General features: G+C 36.7%; 1 protein-coding gene and 1 long non-coding RNA gene across 2 annotated transcripts; both read right to left on the minus strand.

Moving 5' to 3' along the window:
• Nucleotides 1-336: 336 nt before the first annotated feature.
• Nucleotides 337-1,883, minus strand: LOC116722203 (uncharacterized). The gene is made up of 3 exons (XR_004339729.1): nucleotides 1,839-1,883; nucleotides 517-1,582; nucleotides 337-413 (listed from the first exon to the last, which is right to left on the minus strand). It is a non-coding gene; the product is annotated as an uncharacterized LOC116722203 (long non-coding RNA).
• A 4,571-nt stretch (nucleotides 1,884-6,454) lies between these two features.
• Nucleotides 6,455-11,876, minus strand: LOC116721110 (homeobox protein Hox-D9b-like). Its single transcript, XM_032564626.1, has 2 exons — nucleotides 11,065-11,876; nucleotides 6,455-9,724 (listed from the first exon to the last, which is right to left on the minus strand). The coding sequence occupies exons 1-2, from the start codon at nucleotides 11,759-11,761 to the stop codon at nucleotides 9,480-9,482; spliced, it is 942 nt and encodes a 313-aa protein (XP_032420517.1). The 5' UTR covers nucleotides 11,762-11,876; the 3' UTR covers nucleotides 6,455-9,479.
• Nucleotides 11,877-12,745: the final 869 nt, after the last annotated feature.

A 12,745-nucleotide genomic window follows, 5' to 3' on the forward strand; every position in this document is an offset into this window, starting at 1 on the left:
TGGTTTTTACATTTATTTTAAAGTTTTACCTGATGAGGAAGTCAGCTGATTTTGGTCATGTAGATCCTAAAGAAAAAAATAATCAAACATTTTAGAATGGTACCTAAATTAAGAACTTGCCTGAAAACAGAAAAGCAATAACAGGAATATCTAAACAGCATATTTCGTTTTTTTGTAACATCATTTAATCAGAACAAATCAATTGGATGAGATCCAGCTCAATCTGAGGTCTTTCCTCCGACTTTCAGTTTCACCCAGATGTGATTTACACAAAAACACAAAAAAACCTTTCAGCACACATTGCTGGGATTCTTTTTCCTTCTGATTTATCACTCGCCTCTTTGGTTGCACCACTGTCTCCCTAGCTTCTCTTTGTTTCTTTGTTTCTCTCATACACATCTGCTTCCCTCTACCTATGGAGACGATCCACAGAAACACATCGCTCTTTACCAACAGCCATCACCCTAACAACCGCAGTCCAGATTAAAACCAAGTTTAGCCTTCAGAAATACTTACAGGACAACAGTTTGGTCTACATTTGTGTGTGAGGCCACCATCAGTTGGTATCCCACCTTTCTTTAGATCTCCATCAGGATACAGAAGCTCTCTCTGTCTCTCTCACTCTCTCTCTCTCACACACACACATACTCAGATTCTGTGCCGCATTGCAGTGGGTTGTAAATACTGAGTGGCAGTTGAGCTCGACTGAGCAGCACCAGTGAAATACTGTCTTTGTTTCTCTGCATTCTCCCTCCCTCTGCTGCCCTTGTCAGAAAGGAAACAAGAAACTAATGCAAAACTCCAAAAGAAACAAAAACAAAAGACGGGAAAAAAATACTGCATCTTTGTCTCTTCAACAGTCGAGCTTCCCTCATAAAACAGAACGTCAATGAAAACTGAAACAGAGGAGGGAAAGCACTCCCAATCTGTCTGCTTTCTGTCCATCTGTCCAAGTGCATCTTATGGAGGAAGACTGTTAAATTCATCTGCTTTGTGCCTTCAAGTCAACATTGACAGAGGAGAAACAGAAGATGACATGCAAAGCATCATAACATGTATGTGAACCTTTAGGAGTCATTTTCCTTTCTAAACATAAAAGTGAGTGTTTCAAATGTGGCACAGCACCTACACCTGTGCCACAATAAAGACAGGTGAAGGGCTATGACCTCATCAGCATCTGTTGCTAGGTTTCACAATCACACATTCACAAACATTATTTATTCATTCAGGATGAAGAATCATTTTATCTTAACTCATTGAACCATTTATATCACATATTTTAAACAATTAGTTGTACAGACAGAACTATTATAACTACAGTATACGTTTGCACATTTTATTCTTTTGAAGGTTTTCCGCTGCAAATGCAGGAGTGCAGTTCCACGGACCATGGAGGCCAATTTGCACACAAAATCTGAGAAACGCAATGCATACTGCAGAAATGTATCTGCGAACAGTTAGACCTAAAATATATATTTTTTAAATAGCAAAATATCGGTACCTTATTTGATCACCATCAAGAATGGACTCCATTTTCCACAGCTGCAATCTGAGATCCAGATAACAGGCAGTGAGTCAGAGCCTATGACAGATATAATAAGATGTTTTTTAAGAGAACATTTACCACTGTGGGAACAGAGGAATGTAGACATGATAAAATTACCTTTTTAACAGCTGCTTGAAAGGCTTAAAACTTCGTTTACGCAAAATTTTAACAAACAAAACACGAACCTGTTTTATGTTTCGAACTAAAAGTAGTTAACAAATTAAGTATCCGCTGAGGAATAACGCTGCCAAAATGTTGATGAAAAACAACTAAAAGGAAAGAAATTTCTTACCGAGCGAGGAGACGCGTTGGTATTAGGAGGCGCATTTCGCTGCTACAGCGAACGCGCGAGAGAAAAAAAAACCTGACCGCGAGGGAACGCGGGGCACGCGCACACATGACCGCCGGCGACCAATTGCTGTCTGCACTCTCTCGTAAAATGTTTTTTTATGAGCTGCTACTGTCAGGGAGGATGTGTGTGGAATGAGAAAGGTTTGGCGGTGGTCGGACATTTTTGGTTTCAGGGAAAGTTACACACACATCCACTTACATTTTAATAACTGCTGTTCATGGATTTGTATTCCGTTTAGCTTACGCTCCTATCCAGTACTGCCACATAACAATACTAATTTTGGACAAAATACAAACTAATTTTTACGTGACAAGAATATGTGCTATATAATTTCTTAACTCAAAATAATATATTTATTATATACTACCAAATATGAAAACCATGAGGATCATGGTGTTATTGCCTTTATTTAGCTAAAAAAAAATTATAGTATTTAACATTTTTCAGCCTAAACCTTGAAGACTTTGAAAGTGAGGCCTGCTAATATTAATCCCAGCAACCTTTTGAACACATTTAGACGTTTATGACTTCTTTTCAAAAACATTTTCATCTTGTTTAGAAGGAAAAGCTACTGTGAGGTAATACAACTAACCCTATACTAGATGTATAGTACATCTAGTAGGCTATATGGGTTAGTAACCCTATACTAACCCATATATAAATGCGTATAAAAAGTAGTTTCTTCGGGGGATACGCATTTGTAAAGTCAGCTGATATTGTAAGTTATAAAGAGCAGTTTCAGTCAAATCGAATTATATCATATTTAACAGTGAAACCTTATATTTCTTGTCAGCTTGCAAAATCATCAACTCTTTTTTCTTCTCCAGATAAAAAAGATATATTCAAAGGGAATAAAACATTAAATGCCTTCTTGTTTCCAGTCTCGATTTTGGTATCCACATATTATGTTGGATTTACTGACGAACAGCTGATTAAGCAAAGCTGACATTTTCATGTATTCGTTCAATCATTTCTGGACAAAAACGACGCAATATAAGAATTTATAATAAATATTAGGTTTAATAGATTTTTGAGCTTATTGTCGAAAGAATAATAAAGCACCCTCGAATAATGAAGTTTGGTTATGATTTTGATGTTTTCTCTGTATGTAGTCTCTAAGATCGCTAAGCGTAGGGGCCTCATCATTCCATTTGAAGAGGATCAGAAAAACGGAAATGCTGTTTTAGATTAACAAAACTGCAACATATATTCTGACATACAAACTATTCTACAGCAATAATAGTAACAGTTCAAACTAAGCATTGTGTTTTTGCTTTTGCCCGACTTGGAGCTTTCAGACGAGGGAACTATTGTTTGGCAGCGTAGATTTTTAGTTAATACTTAAAAATGAACAAAAATAAGTTTTTAATTTATTCTTTATTTTACTAATATTTTTTAAAGTAAATAAATGCATGAATCAGGTGCAACTAAAGCAATCCTCTCTCAAGAATGAGCACATATCCAAGATTAAATGAAGTGCTACATTCCCACCCTGTGGTCAGAATGTGTCACTACACGAAATTAATTTAATCTGTTGTTGCTGTTCACGGGCCTTCGAACAGAAATATTACCTCGTATTTTTTCAGCAATATGGTTTAAATTTAATATTTGTTTTTTAAATATATGTAATTAATTTTTAATATATGAAAACAAATATAACATATAACATATAACAAACAAATAACACACACTCACACATACACACACACGCCCACACATGCACGCGCACACACGCACATGTTTGCGTGGCTATCTTTGCGGGACTTTCCATTGACTTTCATTCATTTCTATAGCCTAACCCTAACCAAAACTCAATTCACACCTTTGTCCTAAATCTAACCCCTGACCCAAAAACAGCGTTTCCCCTTGTGGGGCCCAGGGTTCGGTCCTCACAAGGAACAGTGGGTCCCCACAACATATATATATAAGAAATAAAAAAAAATACACTCATAAATCTGTGAGTGGACTTTTGTACATTTACCGATGCAGAAACAGCTAAACGAATTGACTTAGTTCAGTTATTTTATAAGTCACTAAATGAATGAATGAATAAATAAATAAATTCGGGAAAATATAAAAACTTACCAAGTTTACGTAAGTCCAATTTAAATTTCTTGGTCTTTGTACACTTGCGCTAAAGCACAACTTGTACAAACAGCGCGACGGAAATTAAACAATTTAAGAATGTTTAGGCAGAAAAGTTGACGGAGGCAAATAGAGGTAATTTGTAATCTGGACTCACCTTCCTGGATTTTGTGTCTGTTTAAAGACGATCGGTGCTCGTCCATGCGGCGGTCAGACAATGACTTTAACATTTCTGGGGACATTTAAGCTGCGGGGAAAATGTCTCCAATAAAGTCATCTTGTCGAGCTGCCTGTCTGGCCTAAATGACTTTATGGTGCCTCGGTGAGTGCAGCTGTGTGTTGGGTTGACAGCAGTAGAGATGAGGGGCGGGGGAAAGTCACGTTTATTCTCCAAATGCAGCCTCGTTGTTGTTTTATGATCCTGCAGCAGCCTATAGGACGGGATTATATGGCAGCAATAAACGGGGGAAACTGGACTTTGACAAAACAACGAGACAGAAATGTGTCTCTGAGGGACAAAACCCACAACACACATACGTGAGAGCATGGAATACCTTGACAATGGAATCTCTTTATAATTAGAAACATGTTCATAAGGAGTGTTGCTCTAGAAAGCATGGAACGTGACACAGCTTTTATTTATCATGCAATAAAAGTGATGGAAATTTGGGGAAAAGTCAATATTCAATCCAGTTCTATTGTTTATGTCACCAAACCTTGGCCTAAATCAACAGCCATAATTTTTTTTAGTTCATTCTTTACAACGTTGTTCGAAATTTTAGTTTTACTGTTGACTTCAGTTGATACAACATTGATTAATGTCAATTTATATTTCAATATTTAGATAACTTATGAAAAATTGTGTTCAAAACGTCCGAATCCATACAGTAGAAAATTCCCTAACATGTATTTAAAGCATATCAACTCAGATCAATCAATACCAAATACATGTAATTATTAACGATACAGTACCCCATACTGCATCAGTCTGAAGAGCATACAACAATGTTTTATGGAGGCAGAGCATCCTACAGAAATCTCTCTGGGTTCTCCCTGATTCATGAAGTCACCTGGTGTATGCTTAATGATAAGAACTTGTATGCAATCATCGTATAAAATGTTTATCAACATTTCATTTATCAAATGAAATGTTGATAAACCTTTAAAACCCATTTTGATAACTTGGCATTTAAAACAGTTCTGTAAATACCACAGCGGAGACAGGTTTGTTAGCAAGACCTGCAGTCCAGTTGTACCATACTTTTCCGACGGGCTGTTTTTGATCCAAAAAGGAATTTTGAGTGTCTTTTATGAGTAATCAAAGGCAACAGAAGCCGCTAACAGGCCAGTGTTTCAAACCTCTTAAAAGAGATGCTTAGTGAAGTCAGAGGCTTAGATTTTACTAGCAAGTTTAACCTATTCCTAAACTTGTTAAACCATAAACCTTTGGTCAACTAGTGAGACATTTTTAAATTCCTTTCAAATATGGTGGCTTTCCACTTATTTCCCTGACAACCGCCACTCAGATGTGTCAAGTCTCTGAATTACAAAGCTTACCTTGCTAGCAAGTTATACATTGATAGTCGTGTTAAGTTTATTAAATTTAAATTTGTAAAATGCTAGTGAAATACTAGCTACATTTCAACACCGATTTAAAAAATCTTTGCTAAAGATGTGGCAACGAATCAGGCTTCAGCACAGCTTGCTAGTAACCAATAAACATTGATTACTGCTGTTGGCTGTAGTACTGTCAAAAACTACACAAAACTGGACACAAGTCAACATGGTTTTGGTTTGTTTATTTGGGTGCAGTTTCTCTGCCACGCATTACTATCCCTATCAGCCTTGGAGCTGCTGGATGCTGCACATGACAAATGAGAAAAACGGTTCCCATCATCTTCACTTAGATGAGTTCCATTAGGTGTTTTTTAACTACAAAATAAGTTGATGCAGTTATAATTTAGTTTTTTAGCATTGTATTTACAAAAAAATATGTATAAAATAAAACGTAAACATAAATAAATTAAATATGCACTACTCAAAATCCCTGATAATCTCTTTTTGTAATGTGAGGTGTAGTTAGTCCCTTAATTAACATTAAGAACAGCTTCTTGTGTTTCCATAAATAATAAAAAGGGTATATAAATGTACATAACTATGTTGTATGGTGGAATGATCAGTCTACTATAATTTATATTTTAAGCAAGAGAAATCAAATGTAGACCAGATTTTTGAAAGTAAAACTTATTTTTTCTCTCAAGAGCTCATGCCATCCACTGGCCGAATAGCACTCTAGGTGGTGAGCCATATTGTTCATATCAAAACTGAATCATTGTTATAGCAGCTCAACTTTTTTCTTAGAAAGCTAACAGAACCACAACTAAGAAATTGTAAATTAATAAAAGTTTATACTCAAAATTATTCACTACATAAAACTGATAGAAATAAATGAGATGAAACAGAGAGACAGATTTAATAAGATCATTATTGTGTTTTATTTAAAAAATAAGCACAATGAGCAGCATATTTAAAGATGAAGGTCTTACTGATGGAACCTTCCAGTTAAATGAAAACAATGGCATTGCTTTGAGTCCACCTCTTCATCATGAAAAAATATCTTTCAAATAAATCTAGAATATATGGAAGAATTAGTCTGTCAAACACCAAGAGAATCCATTTTCATCGTCTTGCCTATACTCTTATTGTGCTGCTCTCGCTCCAACGTGACATCTAATCGACTCAAGCAAATAATCCCAGCTAGGGCTAAATGAAAATATTTGCTCTCGTATTTGACAGGATAATCCTTTCACTTCCAAAACAATCCTAATAATGTGATTATATCATACTTATTGTCTAAATCTGAGAAATTGTGCGTGATTTTCCCATATATGGTAATCGCTGTAAACCATCGAACCCAAGTTGTAGGATTTTGTCTCGCCATGTAGCTTAGCAATGACTGGTGTGTGTTTGAGTGTGGAATAAAGGTATGACAACATATATCAACAACAGCATCAATGACAACAATACCAACGACAGTAACAACAAGGAAATATGCCCATGTAAGGCAACATGCACACTTTGGAAAAAACGAAACAGGGAAGGGTTTAAAGTTCTACTTCTGATTTTAAGGGAGACCAGCGTTGGCTGTAACACTGAGGGAAAACCCATTTCCATTTACTAAGTGTGACACACACACTGATACACAAAATATACTTTCAACCGTTTTTAATAACATTTTTCACTGCATTTCTATACAAAAATGTAGAAGTTTGACTATTTTTTTGACAAATGAATCTTACAACTCAAGATATGCAGATATTGTTTAACGCTGTCTTCAAAAACACACTTTGTTAAATATAGACAGACCTCTGTGTTTTTATGTCAATTGAGAACAATTTAAACCATAAAACAGTCTAATACAAAAAGTCATTTTGAAAACCTGGCTGCAGTTATTGTAATTCAGATAAAAGTGTTTCTTTTTGTACGCAGATGCCTTCCAGGCATCCTTGTTTTAAAGTTTCAGCTGTTAAACTCGTTTTTATTGGGCGACAGGTCAGAGTTTTTGCATCTCCTACATTGTATTCATAAACCAGCTGCAGACACATAGTTGATTATTTTTCAAAACAAAAACAATAAAAACAATCTCATAGATGTTATATTTTTGCTGTCTGCATTTGAAACCAACACTGACGCTTAATGGATTTGCAAACCACAGCTTCTCAAACGAAAGCAGTCCTTCAGTGGTGCAGGACCAACAAAACAGGTTTGTATGCGTTATTGGCCAAGTGACCATGTGAGTCCCATGAATGTGAAAACATGGCAAGAATGAAAGGAAGCATAATATGATAACTCAAACACAGGGAATATTAAAATATTTCACAATTCGTCCAATAAATTGTCATCTTTGTTGCCTTGTATTACCTTATTATTTGTTTTTAAGGCCATTTTCTATCATCAGGCGGTGCTGATGCTCTGCTGGGACTAATTTTGGAGAGATGCCTTCAAGTAAGTGGTGTTTATATTCCTGCTGCACTAAACACCATTTTGCAAAGAGGGTGATAAATTCAGCATTAAATCGTGGTTGTATTTTTCCTGAAAGAACAGTTTACATCAAGTCAAAAAATGCTTCAAGTGTTTCCAGTTGTAGACATGAGAGATAGAGCCTTACAAAGCTTAAACTTTATTGGTATTTCATCACAACCAGCTACGGAAAAGGCTTAGGGCCACCGAAAAAAAAAAAAAAAGAATTCTGAGTTTAAAGTCAGAATTCTTTTTTTTTTTTTTTTTTTCGGTGGCCCTAGTCCTCTACGGTACAACCACACACTGCAGAGATTTGAATTGGGATTTCATGAGCTAGTCTGACACAAAGTGGCGCATCAATATGAAGGGGAATGGAAAATGATGGTGTTTAATATTTTTCACAAATGTAAATCTGAAAATGTGGCAGGAATTTGTAATCTGGACATCTGGAGAAAAGAAGACCCAAAGCATGACACAACCACCACCATGTTTTCATCATGGGGATGTTTTTTTTTTTTACCTGTTCCTTAGTCTTCTTCAGAGTTGCAAAACTTTGGTATGCCCCAAATACGAGTCATGTAGGCGCCACACTAGAGTGGGATCCAAAACGATGGCAGAGAATTACTTCTTGTCAGCATTTTCTGTATTTACCAGCTGTTGCATGAACAAATATGATAAATAACTGCCCCCATATGATGTCTGCCAGCTCAGACATCATATTAGAGAAGGGCCAAAAAATGATTCTATCAATAAAATTTATTTTTGTGTTCGAAAATTTCAATTTAAAGAAAATCTGGATTATTTTCTATCAGTCCTCTTCCTTGTGTCTCCATAGTCCAGAATGATGCTATTTGTAATTGTTTTAAGAAAAAAAAGAGAAAAAGGGTAAAAAAAAATAAATCAAACTTGGTATGAAAAAAACTGAGATTTTAATTTTAAGATCTAAAAGGACTTGAAACAAATTCCTGCCTCTGTTTTCATACTTGCATTAACAAAACAAAACAAAACAAAACAAAAAAACGTGAAATTTGTCTTCAACTTCATAATTCTGCAATAATTTGTGTCAGTTTACCACAAATAAAATCAAATCTCATTGGATTAGACTAAAATCTATGTTTGTGGTTTGGAAAATTTCTGCAGTTAAAAATATTTCAACTTTAAGGTCAGACAGTTTTTGATTTTTTTTGTGTTAATTGTTACATATGTTTTTAATTCACATCAGATTCAGATTGTTTTCACAGTAAAACACATGGATGGGAGATTTCTGATGATTTAAAAATGAAGGCCTGATGGCAGTGAGGTGTTAAAATGCATCCTGGTCTCCCCCGTCGCAGTTTTCAGGGCATCATGGGGCTCTGTGTTTTGTTTAATGAGCTAGCTTCAACACCTCTTCTCCTCTACATCCCCATCCCATGGGGGAGATAAAAACAAAGATAAAATATATTTATTTATATATATACTCATCCTACAGAGCTATCAGTCATTCATACTCCTCCTCTCCCGGATCATCAGCTTCTTCATCTTCATCCGCCTGTTCTGGAACCAGATTTTCACCTGTCTCTCTGTCAGATTTAAGAGTCCTGCCACCTCCAGGCGCCGGTCCCTTGTCAGGTACATGTTGTAGAGGAACTCCTTCTCCAGCTCCAGGGTTTGGTGCTTGGTGTAGGGGCACCTCTTTTTACGAGTGGATTTGGCGTGGATCCAGCTGGCTGATGGATTTTCTGTGAAGAGACAGGGCACGTTCTTTAGGCCACTCACGCTGTGGTGTTATTCCGTCTAGCTAGTGTGTGTTTGTCCACTGTGAGAAACTTTAAGAGCCTGCAACTTTTGTTTCCGTTAAAGAATGAAAAAGAAAGACAGGACAGAGCCTAAATAAATCACTTTTTCACCAAAGTTACGGAAGTTCAACTAGTGTTAAATGGAGTCAGATGTGTTAGTCCTTGAATAAGAGCCTTTTAGACCATCTTGAATCAGCAGCAAGTTTCAGGTTTTATTTCAGATGGACTTTATAAAAAAAAATATTCATTTAACTGATTAAAATAAATTAAAAATGTATTCCCAAAACCTAGCCTGTTCTTATTTAACTAGAAATTTTAGTCATAAGTGTTTAATTTCTAAAATATTAAACACTGTCAAAATGTCAAGTTTGTCCTCCAGTATATTGTTTCTTTTTGTCATGGTAGTGGTTATTTTTATAATTTTACATATATTCTTTCTTGTTTTTTTGAATGTTATAACTACTGGTAATACAATAATATAGTGTGCTAATTTTGCAGTGAAAAAAGGAACAAGGTCCTTAATTTAAGAATTAAAGATTCATAAATAAAATTGAAAAATAAATACAAAGACCCAGATGGAGCACCTAAACATAGAATTTAAAACTTATTCTACATAAATACTCGATAAACTGACTGAAATAAACAAAATTAAAACTGAATTAAATTGTTTAAACAACATTTTACGTTTTTAGGATGTTTCGATCTCATTTATTAACTTCTTTTACACGTCTACTAAATCTTAGTGCCTTCAATAAACATTTATTTATAAATTATATCTTTACTATTATATTTTTAACTTACATAAGGACAACACAGCAGCTAGATGTAGCCTTGGTCGTTGGCAGCAAAATAAAAATAAAAAAATAAAATAAAGTTAACTTTTAATTATATGTAACCTCTATGTCATAATCAGATATAAGAACACATTTAGCCTACTTAATATTTCAGAAACAGATAATAATACATATTTCAACCAAAAGCTTTGCATTTGCGGGCGAGAAACGCATTCAGTCAGAAAAAAAACTCTCCAAGTCAACCTGCTAATCCTTTAGTGACAAGCTGCTAAATAACAATAGCCCCTTAATTATTTTAATGGACTATAAACTTTTATATTTTAGCGTTTACAAGACGTTTATAGGCCTATAAAAGTTGGTCGCACTCACCTACAGACAGCCTCCCCCCACACCCCTTAGAAACACTCTCACACTCTTAGCCACACCTGTATATTGGCTCTTCTTACAGCTAATAAACATTCCTTCATTTCGGGTTAACGGCGTCTTTACCCGGGTCGAGCTGCTGCTGCTGTCGTGTATTTCTCTCCTCGTCTTCCTTCTTCGTCTCAGTCTTCCTCCCCGGCTCCTCCGCCGCCCCCAGCCGCTCCAAGAGCACCTCTGCCGGGCTAGCGAAGCTGGACTCCTCGGCGCTGTCGCGGGACGGCGGCGAGCTCTCTGGTTTAACCGCGTCATAGGTGGGGCTGGGATTAGACAGTTCCCCTTGCGTGGGGAGACACGCGGAGAAACTGGGTGTAACCTGCGACAGAGCGGTCTCCGAGGCCGGGGTCACTCCTTCCCAGCAGCGGACGAACCTGCTGTCGGACGCTGCCGCGGACGCGAGGTGCTCAGCGTGAGTCTGAGCTTGTGGGCCGTAGTAAGAGTGGTGGTGGTTCAGGAGGGGGTGTGGATGAAAGAGTCCAGGGAGGGAAGCACCGGATGCGCTTTGCAGCTGGGAAGACGTCGGGGTGGAGATAGACATGTTTGTCCAAGGAGAAAAGCCATTCAGACTCGCTTTGTTGGAAAAATTGGAAAAATCAGGGATGTGTGAGACCAGGGTCCCCTCCTCTTCCTGCTGCTCCTGCTCCGCTCCCCGGGTAGGCTTCGCGCACCCGGCCGTCGAACCCTGCAAACCGCCCGGGATAAAATGCGCACCGTACGCCTCCTCGGTTTGGACACCCATTATGGAATAATAATTCGTTAGCGACATGTTTATTTTATTATTTCAATAAAAAGACACTTAAGTGCGCCTGTAAAATCTTAGATGAGCTGGTATAGTGGCTTGCATCCTCCCCTAAAATGGTAGTATTTTTTTCTCCTGCCCTTACCGTCCTCTCGGCTGCCAATTGGTTACACTGCGGATCACATGATTAGACCGTATTCAGCCTGGATGGGGAATAAATCAAAGCATTCTTTTGTGTTCAGAAATGTAATATAAAACAGGCTGCTGCAGATCTGACAGAATGTAGAATTCACATTTATGCAAATACAGCTACTGTTTCAAAGCCAAAAAAAATATGATTAAATAAATAAACTCCATAAAAAATAAAGTTTTAAGGCCTATAAGTTCTAAAATGAGCGCGTTGAGCCTCCGACAGGATATTTTCTTTAAGCAAGATTAATGGAAATGTTATTCGTTGGAAGTAAATTCATTGATGCGTCAAGTTTACAGATAATATCCCCGGGTTTAAATACTTATGAGTTGGACCAATTTATGTTTTGTTTATTGCTCAGTGAAATAACGTGTGCTATGAAATGGCGTTTTATAACATAAACGAACCTAAACTTTGATTAAATCCATGCCGAAATGAACGTTGGACATCTTGTTTTTCGCTTGCTGGTAAAGACGGAACAATAAAATAAAATAGCATCTAAAAACGTCAGTACTGCCACTCTCTATATCTCTACGTGTTCTGCTATTTTTGTATAATTTACCGTATAAACCCACAACCGCGCTCTTGTGTGTTGCATTAAGTGGACAAGCACCACCGGATCCTTTTGCAAAGTGTTGCGGTATTTGATTCTTTACACCAAACTGCAGCGTTAATAACACGCTATATATAAAATTGTACTGATTATGATTTGGTGTTATTTTGACATTCTACTGAACAGAAACTGCAAAGTGGTGGTATTTTTAAAAATATTTTTAAAATGTCTTTTTCCCTAATGTTTTACAAACATTTGTAATGTGTGC

Source organism: Xiphophorus hellerii, chromosome 6 (assembly GCF_003331165.1).
Source record: "Xiphophorus hellerii strain 12219 chromosome 6, Xiphophorus_hellerii-4.1, whole genome shotgun sequence".
Classification (NCBI taxonomy): Eukaryota; Metazoa; Chordata; class Actinopteri; order Cyprinodontiformes; family Poeciliidae; genus Xiphophorus; species Xiphophorus hellerii.

Bases quoted from the DNA above. Each gene is read 5' to 3' on its own strand.
- LOC116721110 (XM_032564626.1), bottom strand. From the start codon at position 11,761: ATGTCGCTAACGAATTATTATTCCATAATGGGTGTCCAAACCGAGGAG. The intron at 9,725-11,064 runs GTAAAGACGCCG...GTCTCTTCACAG, and splicing joins GCAGCAGCAGCTCGACCCGG to AAAATCCATCAGCCAGCTGG.